Source organism: Myxine glutinosa, chromosome 10 (genome assembly GCF_964187855.1).
Source record: "Myxine glutinosa chromosome 10, kmMyxGlut1.1, whole genome shotgun sequence".
In the NCBI taxonomy this organism is placed as follows: domain Eukaryota; kingdom Metazoa; phylum Chordata; class Myxini; order Myxiniformes; family Myxinidae; genus Myxine; species Myxine glutinosa.
Window position 1 is genome coordinate 107,713,963 of NC_136270.1, and position 27,952 is coordinate 107,741,914.

General features: G+C 49.1%; 1 protein-coding gene across 4 annotated transcripts in view; it reads left to right on the forward strand.

Annotated features, from left to right (window-relative positions):
- GALNT11 (polypeptide N-acetylgalactosaminyltransferase 11) overlaps nt 1–27,604 on the forward strand; it is a 99,456-nt gene extending 71,852 nt beyond the window's left edge. For all 4 annotated transcript variants that reach the window (XM_078785984.1, XM_078785985.1, XM_078785987.1 and 1 more), the window contains exons 10-12: nt 20,147–20,251; nt 24,223–24,360; nt 27,001–27,604. In XM_078785984.1, coding sequence (XP_078642110.1) covers nt 20,147–20,251; nt 24,223–24,360; nt 27,001–27,132 — 375 coding nt within the window. In that variant the 3' untranslated portion in view covers nt 27,133–27,604. The remainder of the gene's footprint in view (nt 1–20,146; nt 20,252–24,222; nt 24,361–27,000) is intronic.
- Nucleotides 27,605–27,952: the final 348 nt, after the last annotated feature.

Here is a 27,952-nt window from a genome sequence, read left to right on the forward strand (position 1 = left end):
TTTTTATCACCGCTTCGTGCCCCGCGCTGCTCAACTCATGCTGCCCCTCTACAAAGCCCTCCGGGGCAAGCCGGCCAAGCACGACATCGCCTGGTCCGCAGCAATGGATGCGGCCTTCCAAAGCTCAAAGCGGGCCCTCGCCGACGCAACACTGCTCGCTCACCCGGTGCTCAACGCTCCCATTGCCCTCACCACGGATGCCTCCGACTACGCGGTGGGCGCCGTACATGAGCAATGGGTGAACGGGGTTTGGCAGCCACTCGCTTTTTTCAGCCAGCAGCTCCGGCCGAACGAGCTCAAATACAGCACGTTTGACCGGGAGCTCCTCGGTCTACACCTGGCCGTCCGCCATTTCCGCCACCTCCTGGAGGGCCGACCTTTCACGGCGTTCGTCGACCACAAGCCGTTGGTTTACGCCATGGCCAAGGTCACGGAGCCGTGGTCGGCCCGCCAACAGCGCCACCTCTCCGCCGTGTCGGAGTTTACCACGGACATCCGGCACGTCGCCGGCAAAAACAACGCCGTGGCCGACTGTCTTTCCCGGGCCAGCGCGAACGCGGTCCACCTGGGCGTGGACTTTGCGCTTATGGCGGCGGACCAAACCACCGACACCACGGTGCAAGCCCTCCGGGCGGCGGACACGGGCCTCCGCCTGGCCGACATCCCCTTCGCGGACACTGTCCTGCTCTGCGACGTCTCCCAAGGCCAGCCCCGCCCCATCGTGCCCGTCACCTGGCAACGCCGCATCTTCGCCTCCCTCCACGGCCTTTCCCACCCGGGCCGGAAAGCTTCCCAGAAGCTGGTGTCGGCGCGATTCGTCTGGCACGGCCTTCGTCGGGACGTCCGCGATTGGACCAGCACCTGCACGGCCTGCCAACGGGCCAAGGTCCACCGACACACCCAGGCCCCGCTGGCACCTTTCACCGTGCCCGAACGACGTTTTGACCACGTCAACGTGGATCTGGTGGGCCCCCTCCCCCCGTCACGGGGGTTCACACACCTGCTCACCATGGTGGACAGGACCACCAGGTGGCCGGAGGCCGTTCCCCTCGTCTCCACCACCACCGCCGACGTGGCGCAGGCTTTCATCGCCACCTGGGTCGCCCGCTTCGGCGCACCGGCGGACATCTCGTCAGACCGCGGACCACAGTTCACCTCCGAGCTGTGGGGCGCGGTCGCCCGCAACCTGGGGGTCAAGCTCCACCGTACTACGGCCTAACACCCCCAAGCAAACGGGTTGTGCGAGCGATTACACCGCTCCATGAAGGCCGCGCTCATGGCCGGCCTTCAAGACGGCGGTTGGGCCGACCGGCTGCCGTGGGTCCTTTTGGGCCTCCGCACGGCCCCCAAGGAGGACCTCCAGGCATCCACCGCCGAGCTTGTCTATGGCCAGGCGCTACGCGTCCCGGGCGAATTCGTGCCCGACGCTACCAGTCCCTGGTCCGCAGCTCACCAGCGCTCGGACCTCCAGGAGGCCGCCCGACGGTTTGCCCCCGTGCCAACATCCCACCACGGTGACCCCCAGTCCTACGTCCCCCCAGCACTTCGCACAGCGGCGTATGTTTTTGTGCGTCACGACGCACATCGGGGGCCACTCCGGCCGCCGTACAACGGGCCCTTCCGGGTGCTGCAACGGGACGACAAGTCGTTCGTCATCGACATCGGCGGCAGGTCGGACCGGATTGCGGTGGACCGCCTCAAGCCGGCGCACGTGGACATCGACCACCCACCACGGGTGGCCCTTCCGCCACGGCGAGGCCGCCCCCCGTCCACGGTGCCCCCCACTCGACCGCCCACCACCACACCGGACCCCCTCCCACGACCCGCTAGGGGTCGCTTCGGCCGGGTCATCAGGACCCCCCTCAAATTGACCCTGCCGGTGCAAGTCGATTCTGGGGGGACGTTTGTAGCGGCTACCGCTGGATTTTCACAATCGCCTTGCACCTATCAAGGACGCGGAGCGATCACCATGCCGGGCTCGTCCAGGATGCCCGGGCAGGCCCGCGCTCAACTTGCCAGGCCTCCGTCGGGACGCCCGGGCATGCCCGGGCAGGCTCGCCCTCAACTTATCAGGCCGCAGCCAGGACGCTGGGCCACGCCCCCTCTCACCTTTCCTGGGCAAACGCTCCGGGATAATATGTATATATATTGCTGCCCGATAAACGGGCTTTTCAGAGTGCCTGAGTGTTTGGTTTGATTAAAGCAACTCGGATGAATTCCAGCTTTTTGTCGCGTCCATTCTTCCGATCGACGTGGGAGCCCCAGCTCCTTCAATATAATATAACAAATATCATGAAACATTTACATTTTGTAGTCCATTGTATCTATCTATAATTCCAGTAATCTCTGTGTGTATGTGTGTGTGTCTGTGTGTGTGTGTGTGTGTGTTTGTCTGTGACCGCTGTTTCTCGACAACTACCGGTCCGATATACTTGAAACTTGCCAGGTATATTGCTGGGGACCCGAGGATGTGCCTTTTCAAGGTTTGAAATTAATCGGACAAGTGGTTCCCAAGGTATGGTCACCGTACTCGCAAGCCGTTCGCTTTGGCTTTGCGAATGGACCAAACCATTTCATGTAAATAGAGGGGGGGGGGGGGGGTTCTGTGGTCATTACTGCCACGTGCAAGCCGTTCGCTTTGGCTTTGCGAATGGACCAAACCATTTCATGTAAATAGAGGGGGGGGGGGTTCTGTGGTCGTTACTGCCACGTGGTTTCAAAGTTGTTTTTTGTTGTTGTTGTTTGCACGCATGTTTTTTTGCACGCACATACGGGCAAGCACGTACGGGCAAGCACGTATGTGCGGGCACGCCCTAGTCTATCTATAATTCCAGTAATCTCTGTGTGTGTGCCTGTATGCGACCGCTGTTTCTCGACAACTACCGGTCCGATATACTTGAAACTTGCCAGGTATATTGCTGGGGACCCGAGGATGTGCCTTTTCAAGGTTTGAAATTAATCGGACAAGTGGTTCCCAAGGTATGGTCACCGTACTCGCAAGCCGTTCGCTTTGGCTTTGCGAATGGACCAAACCATTTCATGTAAATAGAGGGGGGGGGGGGGGTTCTGTGGTCGTTACTGCCACGTGGTTTCACCGTACTCGCAAGCCGTTCGCTTTGGCTTTGCGAATGGACCAAACCATTTCATGTAAATAGAGGGGGGGGGGGGGTTCTGTGGTCGTTACTGCTACGTGGTTTCAAAGTTTTTTTTTTGTTGTTGTTTGCACGCATGTTTTTTTGCACGCACGTACGGGCAAGCACGTACGTGCGGGCACGCCCTAGTAATTTAAATAAACATAAATGCAAATTTCGCATGTGGAAAAAGTAAGTACACCCTTGGCTCTAATAGGTGGTATTGCCCCCTTTGGCAGAAACAACCGCAAGTCGGCGTTTCTTATAACTGTCTACCAGCCTCTGACATCGACTGGGAGAAATTTTTGCCCACTCCGAGACCGCACCAGAAACATAATAATAAAGGGGAGGCGGGGAACAATAGGGGAAGTGTGAGGGAAGCACAACAATGGTGGAGAACAGGGACATTGGGAGATCTGTGGAAGGAAGAGGGCTGGGGTGGGGTACACGGGATAAACAATATGGACACTGCACGGACTTTCAGGAAAGAAGTCGGAGATTGAAAGAGGTCAATTTGGGGTGTATTAACGGTGGTAGAAAAGATCAAGGTTTTGGATGAGGAAAGATAAGAGATGGGGGTGAACAGCTGTTTTGAAGACCTGGAGGGAGGAGTGGGATTGAAGAGAGTGTGGCACACCTGATGTGAAGTTGAACATTAGCCACCAAGTCTTTGAACATCATTTATAATAGCAGAGCACTCTCCCTGCGGGTGATCTTGTTCCAAGCATGCAACACGTTCTTCTGACACATCCCTTTATTTGGGCGGTGTATAGGCATCAATCCGCTGAATCGATTGCTCCTGAAAATAAAAACAACCTGGGTTACATATACGTAGTGTGTTCAAAAAGTATCCGACCTTTATTTTTCGTGCATAAACAAAAAGAAGCTAGGGAGGCGTTGATTGGTGCACGTATGTAGGCGATCCTAATGCACACGCGTGAATTTTTTCCCACCTGCAGAAGTTGTCATTCGACGGCAGACCGCCGATGAGTGAGGACATGTAAGTGAGCGCCGTTGGATTTTCATTTTTGACAAAATGACAGAAAAACTTGAACAACGCTACTGCATCAAATTTTGTGTTTTTTGGCCTCGGGGATGTTGGATGCTTCCATTGTGATGACTGCAACTTGGTTTCTGGGTCGTACCCATAAACCCAGGACTCATCGCCAGTGATCACTGTGTTGAGGAAGCTGGGATCGCTGTTCACAGTCTCCAGCATGTCCTGTGCGATCTCCAAACGGAGTTGCTTCTGCTCAATCGTTAGCAGCTTTGGTACGAACTTCACTGAGATTCTCCTGAAGCCCAAATCCTCCTTCATAATGGAATGAACGGTGTTGAATCTTGCGGATCGTTTCCACTTGGGAATTGCCAAGCTTTACACAAAATTTGATGCAGTAGCGTTGTTCAAGTTTTTCCGTCATTTTGTCAAAAACGAAAATCCGACGGCGCTCACTTACATGTCCTCACTCATCGGCGGTCTGCCGTCGAATGACAGCTTCTGCAGGTGGGAAAAAATTCACGCGTGTGCATTAGGATCGCCTACATACGTGCACCAATCAACGCCTCCCTAGCTTCTTTTTTTTTACGCACGAAAAATAAAGGTCGGATACTTTTTGAACACAGTAGTATGAAGCAAACAATGCGTACTGCTTATGTGCATATATAATACATTGTATTTATATATTTTTATTGTAAATATTGGATAATTACCTCTGTCACCGAAGGTAGAAGGAGGTTGTTTTCACCCATGTCTGTTTGTCTGTGAACAGGATATCTCAAAATGTTGTGGACGGATTTGCACGAAATATGGTGGAGAGGTTGAGTTTGTGACAAGGACGAAATGATTAGATTCTGGTGAAGATCTGGATCTGGATCAGATACTTTTTAAAGTGATTCTTTACCATTGGGAGATGGGGCAAAAACAATATATAGCATCATATTTCAAAAGGTTGTGGACGCCATATGACAAAACTAGGTGGTTGAGTTGGTTAGGCGACAACAACAAGCCGATTCGTTTTGGTTCCGGTCCAGCTCCTGCCTCACACCTAGCTCGTCTTCACGCTGTTGAAACCAAAGCTTTCAGAATCATTGGAATCTCCCGCGATGACGCTAACTCCGAGGGCCTTTCACTTACTCACCGCAGGCAGGTTGGTGGTCTTTCTGTCTTCTCCCGACTCCTCTCCGGCCTTGCTCCCCCAGCTCTTTCTGGGCTCTGTCCCCCAAATATTCCTACAGGTCGCACAAGATCTGCCTGCAACCCTCTTATGGTTAAACTGCCAAAATCAAGACTCTGCTGACCTTCACTCCTTCATTCCTCTTTTCTCCCACCTCTGGAACAAACTGCCTCACTCTCTTCAATCCCACTCCTCCCTCCAGGTCTTTAAAACAGCTGTTCACCACCATCTCTTATCTTCCCCCATCCAAAACCTTGATCTTTTCTACCCCCGCTAATTTCACCCCAGATCTACTTTTTTGAAATGCCGACTTCTTTCCTGGAGGTCCTTGCAGTGTCCTTGTGTTTTATACTTCTCCCACCCCCCCCCCCCCTTTCCACGCCTCCTCCCCCCAAGTCCTCTCCCTCCCACAGATCACCCGATGTCCCTGCTCTCAAATGTTGTTTATGTGCTTCCCAATTTTCTCCCCATCTTGTCTACCGCTCCCCTAATTATATATTTTGTGTGTCTGTTTGATTTTGTGTGTGATGAATGTTAGCTCTTTCACGAGCCTCGATCCTGTATAAAAAAGAAAAAAAAGAAAAAGAAAAAAAAAAAGGTCCAGATCTGGCCTATCAGTGGGATACAAAATGTAAACTGGTCAGCCTGGCAGAGGTATGCACTCTACTGATTGCGGTTTTGGTTCCAATTACACTCCTCCTTCCCCCCAAAGGAAGAAAATGCCAAGATGGGGGAAGCAGGAGAGGGAGGGGTGAGGAAAGGAGTGGGTGGAGTGGGAGTTGAGGGGAGAGGGAGGGGGAAAGATATACTAACTATACATCTTTTTGGGCCCTCCGTTTTGGGGGAGGAGGGAAAGAGAAGGAGGAAAAAAATTTTCTGTGCAAAGAGTGCTTCATGACCTCAGTGTTGCACAGGTAACAAAGGAAATTGTAATACCCTCTGCCACCATCACCAGGTGGTGCTACACGGTATATATTTACATGGAGAATTTACTCCCCTCTACCGGTCCCCACACCTCGAATGAGGCCGCGGCCACATAGCCTATGTTACCCCCCGGACAAAGTTGTATTTGTATTTGTAAAGTAGAAAAGTGTTTATAGCTGGAGTACCCGGCATTGCTCAAGCGAAAAAGGAATATTAACATATTTGAAATGAGAGAAAATATAATGGGAAAGCAATTACATCCAAATAAGAATCCATCACAAATGTCAAATCATCATTTCACCTTTTTGTTGAATATATGCTGCAGAATGTGCCATTCATCACGTTTCTGAGTTAAGTCTGATGGCATTCAAGAAGAAGAAGAAGCCTTATCACCAACTTTGACTGCTTCCGGAATAGTTTGATTATTTGTGTTCAAATGTCTGGTGATTGTTTTTTATTTGTTTATGCGAATGTGTACTTGTATATAACTATCTTTAATCAAAAAGGCTTAGGCAGTATTGAGCGATTAAAAAAAAAAAAATCCAAAAGTACAAACTTTTTTTTTTCCTATTTTTTTATTTTTATTTTTGCCTAAAACACTCCCAGGCACTCACTGAAAAACCTCTGAAAGTTTAACAAAAATCCGTTCAGCCATCTCTGAGAAAAATGGTGACAGACAGACCAACGGCTCTCTTATATAGTACATAATGAGGTTTAATATGCACTCTGTAACGTGGAGATAGCCCATTGTCCCAAGGGATGGAGATTGGAGAAGTGTAACTGTTGGACGTTTGTTATTTAATTACGTTGATCAAATATAAATATCTCAAGGTGTTATGTTCCAATCAGCGACGGCCAGGATCACGTGTCAAGTGATCTTCCTTGTCTTCTTAACTTCCTTGTCTTCCTGCTCTGTCTCATCAGCTCTAGTCTCTAGGGTCTAGGCCATAGAAATACCACTCCATGCTGCATGCATGTTTGATGTAGTTTTTGTTAACTACCTTGTAGCATACCTGCGTGCTCTACTACTTCAGCACTAATTTACCTTTCACCAAGCCCAGGTCTGCTTGGACCAGGGCGGGGATTATACGTTCGTTTTATTATTGCCAAATGGTGCGAATATTATTATTGTTGTTAATATTATAAGTAATAGCCGGCGAAGGCGGTGTTGTGAATGAACGCGTACGTATTATGTTGAAAAGCCAGATTTTGCTAAATCCTTTGAGAATTTCGAAGCTTTGACGCACCAAATCGCTCCATGGAGGCCGCTGTAACTTTTATGGCCGAGGCCTTTTTTATTATAAAAAAAGGTAAAAAAACACGCTCAAAAGACAATCAATAAAACCATCACCATCACCACCACACAAGAACCCAGAAAAATCAAACCATTAATAAACCCATCACCATCACCACCACACAAGAACCCAGAAAAATCAAAAACCAAGAAATCAAAAGCCAGGAAACCAGATATCAAACAATAAATAAAGAGAGAAAGCAAACCAAAAGATCAAGAAAACACAAGAAAACAAGGTTCAAAGACCAAAATGAAAATCAAATCAAATTCAATAAACCATAAATCATAAAAACCAAAGTCCATCATCCCTATCCCAAACCCCCAAAACCCCTCTCCCACCCCAGGCAGCAGACACCTAACTCTAACTAACCAAAGGGGAGGGAGAAAGGAAAGAAGACCCTATCCCCCCTCCCACCCCCCCCGAAAACAACCAAAGAAGGGACACCTTAAAACAATAAGGGTCAAGGGGCCTTTTTTCCTTTGCATACCGAAATCAACAACCGGCTGCTAACCGCAGCCGGGAACATGCAGCCACAAACACGTTGAGGGCTCGACCCACCGCTGGAAATAATAATGAAAGAAAATAAAAATCAAACCAAGGCAAAATCAAGATCAAACAAAAGGAAACCCAACTGCCCCCACCCTCCCCAGGCCGCGCCCGGGAGGGCCCACCCGGAAGATGCCCCACAAGGAAGGCCCCGGCTCCCTGAGCTGCCCACGAGGCGTGAGTGTCCCAATGAGAATCACCGCCCGACAGGGCCCGCAAGCACACCTGCCGGAGCACCCCCAACCTTTCCAAGCCCGGGCGGCAAGCTCGGTCAGGGACTACGGCTGCACATGACTGTCGCCCGCACATTTGGAAGTAACCTCCCGCGGGACCCCCCCCTTCACCACGGAAAAGCCCGGCCGTATTCTCCGCTCCAGGGAGGGCTTTACGACACACCTGACGCATCGTTGCGGCCAGCACCCCGCCCCGTCGCCCGCAGGCTGTCGCCAAGCCTGTACCTTTGGAGGCAGGATTGGGCTCTGCCCCATATCTGCCCAGGATCCAACCATACCCTGGTATAGAAACCTCTGGTTCTCGCTCGCCACAAGACGGTCTTGATTATACAGACCGTTCTCCAGGCCTGCCTCCATTTGCGGACAGGCACTGGTTGTGGTAGGAGCCCGCTAAACGCAAAGACGTCCCGTCTGACCATCACCAGCCAAGGCACATAGCATTCGAGGAGGCCAGCCGCAAGCGACCAGACCCCCTCGGCGACAGGGCAGTCCCAAAGGACATGCCTGACGGTTTCGTCCCCCGTGCATCGGGGTCGGGGACACTGGACCGACACGTTCAGGCCCCTCTGGAACTGAAACACCCGGACCGGAAGACACTCATGGGCGGCTTGCCACGCGACGTCCTTCTGGTCGTTGGCGAGACAGCGAGCCGAAACGTTCTCCCAAACCTTTCTCGCCGTACGTTCTGCGAGAGGCCTTCCGCGAAGGATACGCACCTCCCGCAGCACCTCCCTTGGGCGCAAGTGATCCAGGACCCGCGACAACTGCCAACCGATGGGCCGACAGGTCAACAGGCCCTGCTCCCGGGCGAACCCCTCAAACATCCGGAAATGCCCCGGACACGACCCGGAAAAAGGCCGAGACAGCGGGAGGGACCGCCCTTCCAACCGCGCGACGGACGGCCCCAGAAAGAAAAACAGAAAGTCCCGCGCCAGCCGGCGACCCGGGTCCTCAGACACGAATAACTCCATGAGAGTACACGCAAACGCAGACATACATACAAACACCGGGCAGGGGACACCCTTCCCACCCAAGGACGGGCTCATCTTCACAACCCTCCTACTCCTGCGCTCTGCTCGGGTACCCCAGAAGAAAGTGAAAATTATTCCCTCTAGAGCCCGTCCCACCGCAGGAGGAGGTGGGGAGATTCTCGCCAAATACAACAACTTACCGATCAAAACATTCTTGATAACTAAATTTCGCCCCTCCATGGTTAGGCGACGAGACCGCCAAGAAGCGACCTCCAATTCCCATCCCCCAATGACCGTTCGCCAGTTCTCAGCGGCCACGCCGCCTGGGTCAAAGCAGACCCCGAGGATCTTTAATCGATCTCTCCGCTCCGTGTACGGGCAAGGGGGGCCGGAGCCCGTCCTGTGCCGACCAAAGTGCATGACCTCACTCTTCTGGGGATTGATTTTAGAAGAGGAGGCCACCCCAAAACGCTCGCAGAGACCCACCAGTCTGCACATGGCGACTGCATCGGTGACGAACACCGACACGTCGTCCATGTACAGACTCACCTTTAGGCGCTCCCCATGGGTTCCGGGAATCCACAACCCAGGGAAGGATGGGTCCGCTCGCAGTGCACAAGCAAACGGTTCAATACAAAGGACAAAAAGGACTGGTGACATTGGGCAGCCCTGCCTGACCCCAGAAGCGACTGGGAAGGCTCCCGAGAGGTGTCCGTTGACCAAAACACGGGCTTCAACGTCCCTATACATCAGGTCCACCCAATGCATCAAATTTGGCCCAAAGCCAAAACGGTCCAAAACGGCCATCATGTATTCATGTGACACTCTGTCGAAAGCCTTCTCCTGGTCCAAACTGACTATGCTCAGTGGGAGGCCTCTCTCCTCCGCTAGCTGGATCGCCTCTCGAACCAGGCCCAGGCTGTCGGACACTCTGCGTCCCGGAACAGCACAAGTCTGGTCCGGGTGCACGAGGTCCACCATGACACCGTGCACCCTCTTAGACAGCACCTTTGTTAGTATCTTGTAGTCGACATTCAACAAAGTGATCGGGCGCCAGTTGGACAGATCCTCCCGATCACCCTTCTTGTGCACGAGGTTTACGACGCCCCGGCGCATCGAATCTGGAAGCCTCGCAGAGGTGGCTAGCTCCCTCACTACCTGCAGATAGTCCTCGCCAAGGACGTGCCAAAAGCGGCGATAAAACTCCACGGGCAGGCCGTCGTCACCCGGGGTTTTATTCGCGGCCAAATCCCTAACAGCGGAGGTCAATTCCTCCAGGCTCACCGGTTCCTCCAACCGCTCCCGCTGTTCGGGGCTCAAAAGATTCCTCAGATGGCCGAGAACGTCGGCCATCTGGATTTGGTCAACCGGTCGTTTTTCAAAAAGCCTGGAGTAATAGTCCTCCACTGCTTCGGTAATTTGGTCCGGATCCGAAACACGGCCTCCCCCCACATTAACCTGGGCCAAACCGCCCCTCCGCCTGGCACATCGTTGAAAGAAGAATCTGGTACACCTTTCGTTCCACTCCAATGCCTGCACCTTGCTCCGGAAGATGACGGCCCTCGCCCTGGCTTCGAGGAGGCTAAAAATCCTCCCCTTCACCCGGCGGATTTTCTCTGACACGTCCCTCCCTTCGCAAAGTTTCTTATGCAGGCGCTGGAGGTACGCCTGCATGCGCTTCAAACGCTCTCGTTTCCCCGCGGCCCTCATTCGCCCGGCCGTTCGGAAAAACCCTATGGTCCTACGTTTCACCTCCTCCCACCAGGCTGCCGAGGTAGGGAAGAGGCACCTGACCGTTTCCCACTCCCTATACTTCCGAACGTAGGCACGCACTAAACTGTCATCCTGCAAAAGGTGACAGTTAAGCTTCCAGAGTCCAAAACACCGGGGACGCACCCCATTTAATTCAATACCCAGAGACAAACGACAGTGATCTGAAAATGCCACCGCGTGAAGTACCAGGTCCGGGTCGCCAAAATTTGGTGTCAAAAGAATGTAATCAATCCTAGCCCGACTGGTACCAGCCGCATCGGTCCGGGTGACCTCATTCCTTTCCGCACCCGTGTCCCTCAACCTAAAATCCTGAACAAGCCCTTTAAGGGCCCGCGCCGATGACTCCAGGGGCAACCTGTCCAAACTTATATTAAAATCTCCCCCGACGATCACGGGGCCAGAGGTGGAGAGGAGGGGCCCCAACTGGCGCAGGAGCTCCACTCTTTCTCCCACCGTCGTTGGAGCGTACACATTGACCAAGGTCAGTGGGGTCGAGGAAACCACCACCCTGAGCACGGCCAATCGCCCCGGGATAATTTCTTCTAAACTAAGGACCTCGACATTCGGGCTCTTAATAAGGAACCCTAATCCTGCCGCCCTGTTAGTGTAGCTGCCGGACCAATACGACTCTCCGTACCGCCAATTTGCACGGAGGTATCCATACTCACCGTGCGGAATATGGCATTCCTGCAACAGGCAGACATCCCATTCAAAATTGCGCAGTTCTTCAAAAATAGCGATCCTCCGGACCGTGGTACGGACTCCCCGTACATTTAAACTCGTTAGTTTAAAGCTCATAGGTGTTAGTGTATTAATCACCAACACTAGTGCAAACCACGAAAGGGGAGTCATAGGACTTATGAAGCTCCTCCCTCCTTGCCAAGACGCGACGAGCTACCATTCTTCCTCCCCCTGCGGTTCTTCCCGCAGCCGGGAGCCACGAGGGTGCCCGGGAGCCAGTCCCCATCTATGCAGACATTCTCCCCGGGTAGCAGGGAGAGGTCCTCCTGCTCGGGGGTCAAATAAATTACCCCCCCTCGCCCGCCACCCGGGGAAGAAAGCCACCAGTCCTCCGCGAGCAAACCCTCCTCGAGGCCCATGGCCACAGCTGCCCCCGGAGGAGTGGTAAGGTCAACGGGTGGGGAACGACTCACGGGGGAACGGGAACGTGAGCGTTCCGGGGAAGACGGCATTTGGGGCCTCCCCCGGAGACCTGCTGCGGCCAACCCTGACTGCACCCCACCCCTACCACGAGCAGGCGATCCCCCAGGCCTGGATGGGTCGCTTGATGCACGGGGGGCTCTGCGCCCCACAGGGGTTTTCTTCTTTGATGTTCTTGTGTTCTTTCCCTGTGGGGCTTTGCCCAGAGGAGCTTTTCCTTTGTCCTGGCCCCTCCTCCGACGCTTCTTCTCGGTCCATTGTCCCGGGTCACTTTGCTCATAGCCGGAGGAGGAGCCATCACTTCCAGCCTCCGGCAGCGGGGTTTCTGGCACCGAGGATGTTTCTTCTGGCACCGAGGATGTTTCTTCTGACCCCGCCACCGGAGCCACCATTCCTCGTGCATCCTCCCCTCCCACCGCAGTGGGCCCGACACCCGGCGAAGCCACATCCAGGTCCTGATCTAACCCTCCCTCCTCCATGTTCTCCTTTCCCTCCACCTCCCTCCCTTTACTTTCTACGGGGCGGGGGGCTGACACACACACAAACACATTAGTCCCCCCCCCCCCGACCCCAGATGCAATACCCTCCCCTGTCCCTTGGGCAAACCCCTCCCCCACCCCTTGGGCAACGCCCTCCCCAGCCCCTTGGACAACCCCCTCCCCAGTCCCTTGGACAACCCCCTCCCCAGCCCCTTGGACAACCCCCTCCCCAGCCCCTTGGACAACCCCCTCCCCAGCCCCTTGGACAACCCCCCCCCAGCCCCTTGGACAACCCCCTCCCCCTCCCCAGCCCCTTGGACAACCCCCTCCCCAGCCCCTTGGGCAACCCCCTTCCCCCATCCCTTGGGCAACCCCCTCCCCAGCCCCTTGGGCAACCCCCTCCCCAGCCCCTGGGGCAAACCCCTCCCCCACCCCTTGGGCAACCCCCTCCCCCACCCCTTGAGCAACCCCCTCCCCCACCCCTTGGGCAACACCCCCCCCAGTCCCTGGAGGCACACCGTCCCCTTTTCCTGTCCCTGGGGGCACACCGTCCCCGGTCCCTTGGGCAACACCCCCACTCCCGCCCGCAGCAGCACGCATCTTGCTCGCGTAACTCTGCGGGCAGGAGCGGAAAGTGTGCCCCGGCGCACCACAGAGGTTGCACCGCACCGCTTGGGTGCAGCGCTCCCTCAAATGTCCCAACTCGCCACACTGGGTGCAGATACTCGCTGTACACCCAGTAATCAAGTGGCCAAGTTGACCGCATCGGCGGCATAATTTCGGCTGTCCCGCGTAAAAGACTTGGCCTCGGTCCATCCCAACCATTATTCCATTAGGGATATGGGTGGCCGTGCCGTCCTGCCTCGTCCGCAGCTTTACCCGGAACTGCCGAGAACCGGTCCAAATACCGAGGCTGTTCCGGACGAGCCGTACTGGGCCTCGGATGTCCGCGTATCGACTGAGCCAAACCTTGACATCATAGTCACTCACGCCTTCGTTGTACAGGTGGACGGTCACGACTCTCTCCTGTGTTTCTGAGAGAGCCTCGACCGCCCAGTCTGCCAGTTTCCCAGCAGACCGAGCGGTAGCCCACCGGCGCCAGAACTCGGCAAGTCCCTGCCCTGTTTGAAAGGACACGTCGAAGCCACGGGCGAGGGAGATCAGGCAGAAAAAGTCAACAGCCTTGAACCCCAGCACACCCAACAATACATCTTTACCGAATTTATCTCCAGCCGGCACACTGCAAGCCACATCAACCAACCGAAACCGGACACAATTATGGCGCCTGCTCGCCATGCCGGGGTTCTAGGAGGGGCGGAGGACAACACTCTGGGTGGGGGGGGGGGGGGGGGGGGAGGGAGGGACGGGAGACGAAGGGGGGGCACAAGACTCCCCCCTGTCTGGTGGGCAACGCCCCCCAAACAGGAGGAAGATGGGGGAAAGCAGGGAGGGAAAAACGAACGAAAATGCAGGACAAACAGGCAATTATAATCAAAGCAATAAGTAAATAATAAGAAATGCAAACACAGCAAAACACAGGAAACGAAAACACCGGCAAAGGAGAACAGAACTGGTTCACTATAGCCGACGTATCCGGGTCCACAGCACCAAACGAACACGCCTGTCACGTTTGGTTGTTCAGACACAAACAAGTCAACAAGATGGCGGGCCAACGGACTGCCGTTTATTCGTCATGGTGTCGTGAACATGCCGTAAACCATGACGTGAACATAACGTCATGATGTAATGCGTTATGTTACAACCATGTCGTAAACCATGACGTGAACATAACGTTATGATATAATGCGTTATGTCGCATCTCCCTTTGACAAACAACAAACGGAAAATTAAGTGAAGCATGGCACAGCAAGTAATAAAAGATGTAGCTGATGCATGAACGAACATGAACAAAATAAGTGTAAACATTTAGAACATACTGTCACAACAGTAAAACAGGGGTAGACTACCCTGAGTTACAAGGTGCTAGAAGAAGGGTTAGTCTGCCCTCAGTTTGTCACATAATCCTCTAGATGTTTGGGTCTGTTGATGACGCGGCCTGACTTCGTGGTGAGAGGATTCTGACCCTGTTCAGGCGGCAGAGAGGATGGCGTGTGTGTGACTGGCGAGGGTTGCCCTGTACGGGCTGTAGAGTGCAGGCTGCTGCTGCACGGGCAGTGCTGTGTGGTCTGAGCTGAGCTGGGAGCTGGCAGACCAGCTGGAGCAGTAGCACAGTGTGGGGTCGGTCTGGTCGGTTGCCGGGTTGCATACGTCAGTGCTGTGGAGCTTGGCTGATGAGCACCGTATGTTGAGAGGCGGAGGTGTTTCCTGTTTCGGCGATACTTCCTGCCATTACTTTCAACGATATATGATCTGGGCACACTGTGATGGGCTACAACTGTTGCAGGCAGCCAGTTGTTTGTACCTGGGAGTGGAGTCATCCTTACTGGGTCTCCTGGGAGGAGGGCGGGCAGGTCTCTTTGGACATGTTTGTCGTGGTGGACCCGTTGCTTCTCCTTGCTCTGATCGAGCTTCTTCCTGACCTCATCACAGTTCAGAGTAATTGGACGCAACAACTCACGAGAGGTTGGCAGCAGGTTGCGGGGTCTGCGAGACATGCAAAGCGTGGCAGGTGACATGTTGCAACTTTCCAGCGGCGTGGTCCTGTAGTCAAGGAGGGCCAGATGTTTATCACTGCACTTAGACCAGAGTCGCTTTACCGTCTGTATGGCTCTCTCAGCTGCACCATTTGACTGAGGGTATCGGGGCGAAGACGTCTGGTGATTGATGTGATAGTCAGCACAAAACTGGGAAAATTCTTGCGAGCTGAACTGAGGTCCATTATCTGTTCTGAGTGTCTCTGCGATGCCGTGTCGACACATTTGTGATTTGAGGGCGTTGACAGTGACTGCTGTGCTGAGGTTTGTCAGAGCATCCACCTCGATGAATTTGGAGAAACAGTCGGTTGTGAGTAAGTATTGATTCCCTTCATATTCGAAGATATCAGCAGCCACCTCAATCCAAGGTAACAGAGGTGTTTTCAGGGGCATCAGAGTTTCTGCGTGCTGCTGACTTTGGTACAAACTGCACTGTGGGCAATCACTGACGACGTCTTCAATTTGTGCAGTCATGCCTGGCCAGAACAGAGCTTCTCGGGCTCTCTGTTTGCATTTGCTGATTCCCATGTGTGAGCCATGTATTTGTCGCATCATGTCTGGCCGCATTGTTGTGGGTACAACGATTCTCATGCCTTTGTAAACAATTCCATCCATCACCGACAGCTCGTCACGGTACTGCCAGTATGCACGGATGCTGTGAGGTGTTTCAGCTTTGGTGTCTGGCCATCCTTTCAGAACCATGGTGTGCAGTTCATTCAACTCTTCAGCAGTTCTCTGCTGGAACTGCGCGTAGCGAGACGGCACCACTGATATGAAGTCTACCATATTGATTAGCTCAATGTCCATCTCTGGTGTAGTATCTGGGAGGTTAGCACGGCTCAGGGTGTCGCCCAGTGGAATGTCCTTCCCTGGTTTGTACGTGATTGTCAAGTCATACGGCTGCAACTTCAGGAGCATTGATTGTAGCCTCATAGGTGCTGCTAGTAGGGGCTTGGTGTGAATTGACTGCAACGGCTTGTGGTCGGACTCGACGGTGATGTTTGATGTCCCAAATATGTAGTAATGGAACTTCTTGCAGGCATGTACAATGGCCAACATTTCCTTCTCCAATTGCGAGTATCTCTGCTCAGTCGGTGTGAGCGCCCGGGATGTATATGCTACAGGGTGGTCATCTTGCAGAAGCACTCCTCCGAGAGCGTAACTGCTGGCATCACATTGAATGGTACAGCCTTTCTTGGCGTCGTAATAGGCCAGCACCGGTGCATTGCAGCACAACTGTTTCATCTTTTCAAAGCTCTCGGCTTGAGGTTTGTCCCAATGGAAGAGGACATCTTTGGGCAATAGGGCACGAAGTGGTGCATCCACTGTACTTAATTCTGGTAGAAATTTTGCCAAATACTGGATGAAGCCAAGTATTCTTCGGACATCTTTGTTCTTGGGCTCTGGCATTGCTTTCACGGCCCTCACTTTGTCATCATCAGGTTTCAGACCACTCCCTGTCAAAATATGCCCTGCATATTTCACGGATGATTGTTTCACATGACATTTGTCAAAGTTGAGTTTGAGGTTGAAAGCTGTAGCTCTGTTGACAACTTGTCGCATGATGGAGTCATGTTCCTCTGGGGTCCTACCCGCCACCAAAATGTCGTCCATTATGGCACGAGCGCCTTCGATGCCCTCCAGCATGTTGTCCATGATACGCTGGTAGATTTCAGGAGTGGATCGGACCCCGAAAGTGAGCCTCAGCCAACGGAAACGGCCAATTGGGGTGTTGAAGGTGGTGAGAAGACTGGACTCATATGTGAGCGGGATCTGTAAGAATCCGGATTTGGCGTCAAGTACAGAGAAATACTTTGAACCTGGTATCATTGATGCAACCACTTCTTCAACTGTTGGAATGTAATAGTGTTCTCTCCTAATTGCCTTGTTTAGGTCTTTTGGGTCAATGCAGATTCTGATTTTGTCTTTCTTAACTACGGTGACCATGGAGTCAGAGTCAGCACCTGTGTCAATCTGTGTCTTCACGACCTTTGTTCCAATCTTGACATCAGTCCACCATTCTGTTGCTGCATTTGTTCCATGAATGTTGTTGACACTGTGCGTCAGGGTCGTGTCATCAGACTCGTAGTCACAATCAACAGCATGCGCAGCAGATCTTGACTGCTCTTTCAACTTCTGTCTACACACACGGGCGAAATGGCCTACCTTCTTACAGAATTTGCAGGGGGCCTCCCTGGCGGGACACTTGTAGTGTGATGATGAGTATCCGCAGTACCAGCACCCAGTCTGTCGGTTCAGTGACACGAGCAATGTGCCCATCTTTTTGCATTTCTATTAGCTTGGCTTTAACCTTGTCGTACAGAGCTTTTGGTTGCCGACGTGGTCCATGGACAGCAGGGGGCACAGTGGGGTCGATTTTCAGAGAATACTTGCCTGGCAGTACACCTGTTGTGTGGAGAAGATCAGGATAATCACTAAGGTCACTGACCTTGTGAATTCTCTCAATCAACCCGAGTGCTGTGCTGGCTTGGCCGGAGAGAAGTGGTCGTTGCTTTACTCTGACGACATAAAACTTGACGTCAACAGTGTTTTGTTTGTGCGTCACAGGCAATGTGATGCATCCCTCAACAGCAAGGTCATGCTCCGAATAACTCTTTAACTTGCTATCGGTGGCAGACAATGACATGTGGGTCTTTAGACTGTGAAACAGCTCAAGCGGCATTATGGATACTGTTGCACCTGTGTCAATCTGTGTCTTCACGACCTTTGTTCCAATCTTGACATCAGTCCACCATTCTGTTGCTGCATTTGTTCCATGAATGTTGTTGACACTGTGCGTCAGGGTCGTGTCATCAGACTCGTAGTCACAATCAACAGCATGCGCAGCAGATCTTGACTGCTCTTTCAACTTCTGTCTACACACACGGGCGAAATGGCCTACCTTCTTACAGAATTTGCAGGGGGCCTCCCTGGCGGGACACTTGTAGTGTGATGATGAGTATCCGCAGTACCAGCAGTTTTGGTTGTCTGTCCACTGTTTTCTGGTGGGTGTCTTGTGACGGGGTGGCTGCTGTTTGTTAATGGCATACACCTTACTGTCTTCGTCCGCAGCAATAACTCGCAAGCTCTCCTGTGAGGTCTCGTAGTTCTGACCGATGCTGGTGGCCTTGTTCAGTGTGAGCTCGTCTCCTTCCTGAAGGCAACGTTCAGTCACCGCTGGATTAGCGGATCGCAGGACAATGGCATCCCGCAGCATGCGGTCCGTGTTGACGCCATATCCACAGTCTGTCACCAGCAGCCGCAGGTCAGTTACAAAGTTGTCAAAGCGTTCACCGGGCAGCTGTTTACGCCTGTTGAAGTTTACTGTTGCTCTGATTTCATTTTTCTTGGGAGCCACGTATGCAGTGTACTTGTCAAGTACTCCAGTTAAGGTTTCATTTTCTGCAGGCACACCTTCGGTTGCAGGAGTCCATGTGAATGTGTTGTAAATTTCTCTGCCTTTGTCGCCTATGTATGTCATGAGATAGTTTACTTTGACAATTTCCGTGGCCGTGGATAACGGTCCGTTGAACGTAAACACACAATGTTGTTTAAAACGTCTGAACTCCTTTTCAAGATCTGACGCTTGCCAGTTCATACGTGGCTTTTCTGAAGCATCCGCCATGGCGACAAAATAGTGCAACTCACTTGCGTTGTCAACGACGTGGACGGTTGACGCAGCCGGATCCCGTGTTTGTAGGATTCGCGGGGCGCATGCGAACTTCAACGAGCAAAAGGAGGACCAATAATGCACAAATGACTTTCTTGTCTACGTAGATATAAGAATGATATTTTCATCACTCGTTCGCTTCATTTTCGGCGTGGAACGTCGATGAAAACCACTTCTGACACCATGTAACGTTTGGTTATTCAGACACAAACAAGTCAACAAGATGGCGGGCCAACGGACTGCCGTTTATTCGTCATGGTGTCGTGAACATGCCGTAAACCATGACGTGAACATAACGTCATGATGTAATGCGTTATGTTACAACCATGTCGTAAACCATGACGTGAACATAACGTTATGATATAATGCGTTATGTCGCAGCCGCCATCTTCATGGAGGTTTATGCATACTTCCGCATCCGCAAGATGGCGACCTCCATGGAGCGATTTGGTGCGTCAAAGCTTCGAAATTCCCAAAGGATCCAGCAAAATCTGGCTTTTCAACATAATACACGTTCATTCACAACACCGGCTTCGCCGGCTATTAATAAATGCTTTGTTCCAATGTTATCATTGTTTTTATTATTTATTTTGTAACAGGAATACCATGCCATGGAAGGACCTATTAAACTGCTCCGTACACCTTAACATGGCAGGGCACGTGTTCAGAAACATAGGAATTCTTCCGGATTCTTTGTAGTTAATAAGCCTAATCATCTCAGGAGATCATAACTAAATCTATTCTCATTTTGAACAGGTTCCAGGGCTCTGCTGCTGAGCCCGCTGGGGAAGCTCAGAGCTCTTTCATAATTATGGCCCCCTCAATAGGAATTTCTGATTAAGTCCTGCAGGGGGCGCTATTTTTACCTTCGCCCCGAGCACCACAAACCCATCACAACGCCATTGCATACATGCATACATCATAATACAACATACAACAACAACAACAACAACATGCATTTTAAGGCCATTTTCCCTGCTAGAGCAGGGGTTAGCCTTGCGGTCCCCATAATACAACATACATTATATGGATATTGCAGATATAGAGAAAACCACCAATGAGCAGTTGTGGTGCAGATGGCAAGTTGCTGCCACAATGGTGGTTCCGAGTGAGTTATTTTTGTGTGCTTTACCAGATTCGCCACCTAGCTATAGGCTCATGCCTTGCGGCTCTTGGCCACCCCAGTGACAAAGGTGGCCGTGTGACACTGCGGAAGTGCAGCCTTGAAGATGCAAACCAGGTGTGTATGTAATGTATTGAAAGAGCTTCACTTCAACCTGTATTTTTGCTGCCATTTCTTTAGCTTGCTACAAAATGGAGAAACGTTTTTGATTTGAAAACGATTCTCCCGTTTTGAAATACTGACTTTTTTTTTACCTGAAATATATATACACAAAGAATTAAGTTAAGCACCCCCCCGTTTTTTTACAACCTCGCACATTACAAGTTTGTTGTCGTCAAAACAGTGTAATATACCCATGATATTGCTATATTTTCTGGAGAAGTGATATTATGGTCACATAAAAACATAACAATCATGCCGTTTTCAATATTTTATTCTGAATAATTTAAGGTGAAATTTTTTGGGAATTTTAGGCATATTTTCACCTCAATTTAAGTATGGAGCTATAGGTCCATCACGGACAGTGTGGATGACGTTTATGTTTTCTAACGTACAGTCATTGTTCTGAGAAGACCTCTAGCGATCTTTGCGTCAATAACGTGTGTAGGACCCACGTGATCGGATCACTGACTCAACCCTACGTCTCATAGACCCTGTAAGCCGTCGTATGCGTTGCTGTGGCAGGTTGTTCCATTCCCGATGTAATGCACGTTCCAATTCATCCAGATTGGCTATTGGAGGGACCATCTTCGCAATTTGTCGTCCCAACATGTCCCAAACGTGCTCGAGGGGGTTCAGGTCAGGACTGTACGCAGGCCAGGGGATGGTTGTCACAGCACCTTGCTCCATCCGATCACGTGGGTCCTACACACGTTATTGACGCAAAGATCGCTAGAGGTCTTCTCAGAACAATGACTGTACGTTAGAAAACATAAACGTCATCCACACTGTCCGTGATGGACCTATAGCTCCATACTTAAATTGAGGTGAAAATATGCCTAAAATTCCCAAAAAATTTCACCTTAAATTATTCAGAATAAAATATTGAAAACGGCATGATTGTTATGTTTTTATGTGACCATAATATCACTTCTCCAGAAAATATAGCAATATCATGGGTATATTACACTGTTTTGACGACAACAAACTTGTAATGTGCGAGGTTGTAAAAAAACGGGGGGGTGCTTAACTTAATTCTTTGTGTATATTTAGGAACTGGGTACACCTGATAAATGAACATTAATTGGCTTGACTACATCATTATGCATCAGTGTTGCGTACATCAAAGTGTACCACAGTTCAAACATGAAGTGTGGATTGGATTCATGTGTAGACAAGAACAGGTTGAGCAGGCATATTACCTAGCCCTCGCTGAAGGTTATTAACGAGCAAATGGGTTTTTCTTAACGATCTGATCGTTATTAATTGAAAATATGACATCTCTCCCATAGTAACTCTCCTGAGACTAGTTCGGCTTCCATAACTTTAGAGGTACAAATACCTTCCACCAAATTTGAACCCATGGACACTGGGTTGGCAGTTGAGGGTGGTCACTCCTAAGCTACCATCACACCCATCAGTAGTGCTATGCTTTATTAAATTTTACTCTCAATCAAATTGATTGCCCATTTAGCAGCAGTGCGGCTTTCGTATAGTTTTTGAAAGTTTATGTTGCCTCGTTCTAGAACTTTTGTACTTTTTAATGTGTTGTTTCAGGCAGCTCTTTGCTCTTTTCATAATTTATTTACTCTGTCTGCCTGTCTGGCAGACAAACAAAATTGAAAATCATTCCTAACAGGAAACTTACTGTTTTTAAGGACGTCATAAAGGACACAAACAACAGGCTCAGATAATAATAATAATAATAATAATAATTCATTTATTTTGTATAGCGCTTTTCCAGAAGCCCAAAGGCGCTTTGACAGAGTGGCAAACATAATGCATAACAATACATGAAAACAACAATTGCAAAATTGCAACAATTGCAAGATAACTAATATAATGTGTTAAATAAGGTGGTGGAACACAATAAGTTGTTTCTCGATCATAAACTGACGTTTGTAGCCAGATGGATGGATGGACATGAACCGGATGTACATAATTCGTAAGTCACAAAATGCATGAATGTGAATCGAACAATTAATTGCACACGCTGTTGATGGAACCTTTCCGGCATCATTCGACACATGGCAAGTGTGTACGTCACGTGGGGTGACGGTGGCACAGTACTTGCGGTATGTACTCGTACACTGGAAATTAGCCGCTTTCAGGTTGCATGAGCAATACGTTATCAAACATTTAATCTGAGTGTGAAAACTCCAGTGGAATTTCATCGCCACCCGATTGCATTGTTGAGACTCAACTCTGGACATGGAAAAACGTTTGGACAATTGGAGTGTTGTGTGGAAGTTTAAAGAGGGACACAGTGAACACAGCCTCATTTCAGACCACTCCAAACAAACCAACTGCATCAATGGCGGTAAACTTCCAAAAAAATTCCACAACCTCTAAAATTTTTATTTTGTTTAAACTCGCACACCCATTCAGGAAGGGCATTCCTCTATGGCAGGGGTTCTTAACCTTTTTCTCTGTCAAGACCCCCAACGGATTGCCCACGATGTCCCCATACCCCCTTCGCCAGACTGTTGACTGACCAAGGTGCGCATAGCTAGGGGGCACTGGGGGCATGTCCCCCTATAATTTTTTTGATTTCTAGGTGCTCTGTGGTGCATTCTGAGGGGTGTTTTTACTTTAATGGCCTATTTATTTGGATGAAAATTGGTAACTTATTACCCAGAAAATGGGCCAAGTTCAGGGATCCGTGCCTGATTACCAGTCCCATTAGCTTCCAGTGTGACTTCAAAATATCTCAATAGCTTAGTTTTACATATGGATCATTAGGAACAGAACAAGAAAGAAAATCATTAGGATTTTATCTCTATTTATTTCTTTGCTTGTTAACAAAGTTGGTGTTAACTTTGCTACTATTTATTATTATAATTTATTACGAGTCCCATACCCCCAGATTTTGGTCACCATGCCCCCTAGGGGTATGGATACCGCATGTTAAGAACCCCAGCTCTATGGGGTATATAAATTAAAGTAGATCTAGGGTATGGCCTCCAGAACATCGGGGGTGTGTTTATTTACCAAGTTTCTTTTAGAGCACTCGCCATGATGTGGTTTAAGCATTCAAACAAGCACTCCATTCAAAACTGTTGATAAGGAACGGCAGGCGTGGGAAGCGCGAGCTAGCTGCTTGGTAACTAAACATACCCCGGGTTTTCTCCCTTTCAGTTTAGTGTTAAACAGCATTAGCGACTGTTTCAAAAGGTAATGATACATGTTTGTGGTTTATAATATTTTTACTTCTGGTAGAAGCTGTTGCTCCCATGAAAACGGCACGATAAGCTAGTTATACACGTTAACTTGGAGTTTTGTCAAGGAGGAAAAAACCCTTGGGGAGATGGGATATTATTTTTATTAATATTGTTTTGTAATAACATTAATATTACGCTATTGTCATTAGTTTTGTTATTAGAAGCAGCATTGGAAAAACGCCACGATAAAGCTATCTTAACATGGATATACACCTCAACACGCACCCCCGTTGGCAGAGAAAACCCCCTTGGCAAAAGGGGCAAATGAATGTGCTACAACCTTCATTGTGTGACCCTTAGTCCTCCTGTCAAGTTTGATTGAGATTATGTAAGTAACGACCGAATGTATCACGGTCAAAAATCATCAGACAAACAAACAGACAGACACAAAATTGCGTATTGTAGTATGATTGAATTGTATACTTCAACATTGTAGAACACAAATCGCCTTATTGGCACTTTAAAAACCCTTTTATTTAGCAGTACTGTACTTTCACAAAATAGTACGGCATTTTATGTCATCTCAACCAATCAAATTTGGCGCTCGTAGATCCCACCCATGTCATTTTTTTCTCAAGACTGCATGGGGTAAGGTGTTCTATAAACTATATCGTTTAGTTTATCAATCGAGGTTGAATATATGAGCGTTATTTTTCAATCCTGAGCTGATATTACGATATAAACTGCTTCAATGTGTTTGCCCATTAGGTGTGGCTTTATAATGAAGACGGTGAACTCATTCTAGCCTCCCTGCTGTGCCTCGATGCCTCCGAGAACCGGCCCAATGAACGTCCTCGCCTTATGAAGTGCCACGGATCAGGAGGATCACAGCAGTGGGCACTAGGAGTATGTATTCCAATTCTGATGTACCTTACTCCGTTTGCGTATGTATTCTGATTCTGATGTACCTTACTCCGTTGGCATATGTATTCCAATTCTGATGTACCTTACTCCGTTGGCATATGTATTCTGATTCTGATGTACCTTACTCCGTTTGCGTATGTATTCCGATTCTGATGTACCATACAGAGCATCAGTGCTGCTGAAGCGGTTTATTGGCAAGGCTTATACTGAATGGTTTATCATTGCCTTCCCAGCACTAGTTAGGTCAGGAATTTATAATTTGTTCATGGTGCCGGCGATAGCTCGACCACTCTTGGGATTACCATGTAGGTCGACATAAAAGATCCCACGGCGAAGGACACCATGGGATCTTTAATGTCCACCATCTAATACTAGCAGACGGGATGCCAGTTTAACGTCCATCACCAGGACAGCACAGACATTGATGAATCACCCGGTGAAATTGTGTGCCTGTGAAACACCGGAATGATAGGCCAGTTTATAGCTGGGTCGGGATTCGAACCCAGGATAGACAGCTTACAAGTTATAGAAATGGGATGGGATAAATTATAGAAACAAGTTAGCTTACAACAAACAAGACAGCTTACAAGTTATAGAAACAAAAAAAGTTTTTCTCAGCAAGTTTTTAAAATCTTGCAATCAAACAAACTTCATGTGAGTTACATTACAGCATGGTCACTCACACTGATGTTCAAATGATAATTTAAAAAATAAATCAACAGGAGAAGATTGAATAACTAATGCGATTTATTTAATATTAGTGTAAAGCGCATCAAAAATTGCGGGACCAAGAACATCCTCTCACATCACAGCACAGTTGTTAAATAATATAACTAACAGCCGGCTTGTGCATTTACTTTTGCTTCATAAAGAAAAGTATGATTATTTTAGAAATATATTTATTATCAGTGATTTTTTTCAAAGTGAATTTCAAACAACTGAGTAAAATTACTCACTCGTATATATTTTCACTGCAAATAAAAATGACTAACGTCTCACCTCTAGCGTTATAGTTGTGAACACAACCAGAATGGTCATGCAGTCAATTAAATTCAGATACGCGTAGTTTTGGATGGCATAAATTCACCTTTACTTAGTGGAAACGAAATGGCAAATGGTGCTAACACAGATATTGCATGTGCTCCCTTCCAGTGACGAACCTGACGTCACTTCTGTGAACATGAGGTCACTTCCTCTGTGACAGAGAAATAAATACAATTGGGAACATATGGTGAAATTAATCGATTTCTCACTCTCTGTATACTGCTCTTACACCTCTCAAACCCCATGAGTACATCTGGATACGGCTTCCTCTCCGCTCACACCTTTTGTTTATATGTGTGCTGTATCGTCCTCCAAACAGTGATGACTCCATTTACATCTCGCTGTCTGACAACATAGACCAACTGCTATCCACTTATCCCAACTCTCTCTTCCTCATATGTGGCGACTTCAACTGTCATGCCAGCTGGCTGGGTGTGGGTACCTCTCTCACCAGCCATGGCATCTCAGCAAAGGACTTCTGCGACTCATTGGGACTGACACAATCGGTCAATTTCCCGACCCGAACCTCAGTCAACGGAGCATCTTCTCTTCTGGACTTGGTTATGACTAACTTCCCTGCAAATGTCTGCTGCTCTTCTTCTGCTCCAATCGGTTCTTCTGATCATGTGATTGTTAAAGTGGACATCTCTCTGGCCATTCTCACAGAGCCTCCTCAGCGTCGACGAGTCTGGCATTTCACTCAGGCCGACTGGCACGGTCTATAAGCAGCCATCAATTATCTGGACTGGTCTGGTCTCTACTGCCTCTGACAACAACTCATCCTGGGAATTCTTCCAAAGAAAATTGCTTTCTCATGCACAGATTTATCCCATCCCATCTTCAGTTGTCTTACTCTTCCTCCCGGTACACAGAATCTTGTGGTGAGGCAGTTGACATGAAACAACTTGCCTTCGCCCCATGGAAGGCTAATCCAACGGAGGTCTCCGTTCCTTTCACAAAGCTCAGAACAAGTGTGTGTCCACCCTCAGGAGAGCCAGGAAACCATCTCTACTCTGAAGACTAAACTCTCAAACCTGTCTCCCTTCTCCAAATCCTGGTGGCGTCTGGTCAAATCTGTTTCTGGTGTTTGTTCCCCCTCCGTCCCCTCCTTTACCTCAAACGGCTACACAGCTGACATCACACGTGAAAAAGTTGAATGCCTCAACTCTGTGTTTACCTCAAAATCTTGTGTCTCTTGTGTATAAATCAACAATCAACAAGCTTGTACGTCAACAAGGAAGGCACAGAAATGAGTAAACATCAGTGTACTTTTTGCATGAATTGCAAAGAGATTAGTACATAATGGACAGACTATGGTATGTATATGGGATTTGAACCTCGGTCCCCTACGTGCGCCACGCATTCAAATGGGAACACAAACAGGCCAAACAAATTTTGGTTGAAAACGGAGATTTCATTTTTAAGAGGTTTCCGAGTAAGGATAAACAACTTGGAATGAAGAGATGCAGATATAATGGCCAAGTTTACTTTTGTAAGCAAAGCAAACTGAACTATAAGCAGTAATTAATTGCCTTTGCATTGTCAACAGTAACATAACGGATTCTCTTCCTACCGCAGAAATACAATCGGCTCTACCATGCGGCGCTGGGCCAATGCCTGGCTGCAGTACGCGCTGCTGACCAAGATGATCACATTACCATGGCAATCTGCGACCGTAGTGTTTCACAGCAATGGCAGATGGAGGAGTAAAGGCCTCAAGATCAATCCATGTGGGCTGATGTCTATCGAATAACACCGAGATTGGTACCGACTATAATTTTACCTAGTGATCGTCCTTTCACTCATTAATTTTTTTTTAAAACAAGGAACGATGGCACCACGGCTGACCAGTGCAAAATAGAAAATGTTCTCCCATCGTGCCTTTTCCTGTTGGCTACCATCGAGCAATGGTCATTAAGAGGCCGAGTGCCAATACCAGAACCACTGTTTGCACAAATCTTTTCTAACCTGCAACCAGATCATTTTTATTTAAGAGTGCACTTTTGACACCCATTCATTTTAGGAGTAGAATCAGAATGATATGTGAAAATGGATTTGTTTTCTAAAATTTGAATTTCTCCCGTTTTAAAATTCAATGAAATAGAGAGCATTGTGATAGAAAATGTTTTTATCCAACAAGCAAACCTCCACTTTAAAAATAATAAATCGAAGTCGTACATTACTCGTGAGGATGTACTGTTTTATTTTAAAAGTAATGTATACAAAATGTTTGTATTTTTTTGGTAATAGTTGTGATGGTCCGAGGCTATGAGGTCTTAACAGTGAAGACAACATAAGACAACATTCTGAAGACAACATATCAACTAAGGGAGTATTTGTACCGTTATTGTAAGTTGATTTACAAGAACGAATGAATGTATTTATTGTCATATATATGCGATACACATACAATGAGAAGTACTTTTTGACAGTGCGCGCTGAAGATTTACATTGAAAAAGAAATCGAGTCATTGTGAGTAGAGAGCCTTAAAACAGCATTTGGTGATTAAATGAAATGAGTGGCATGGTT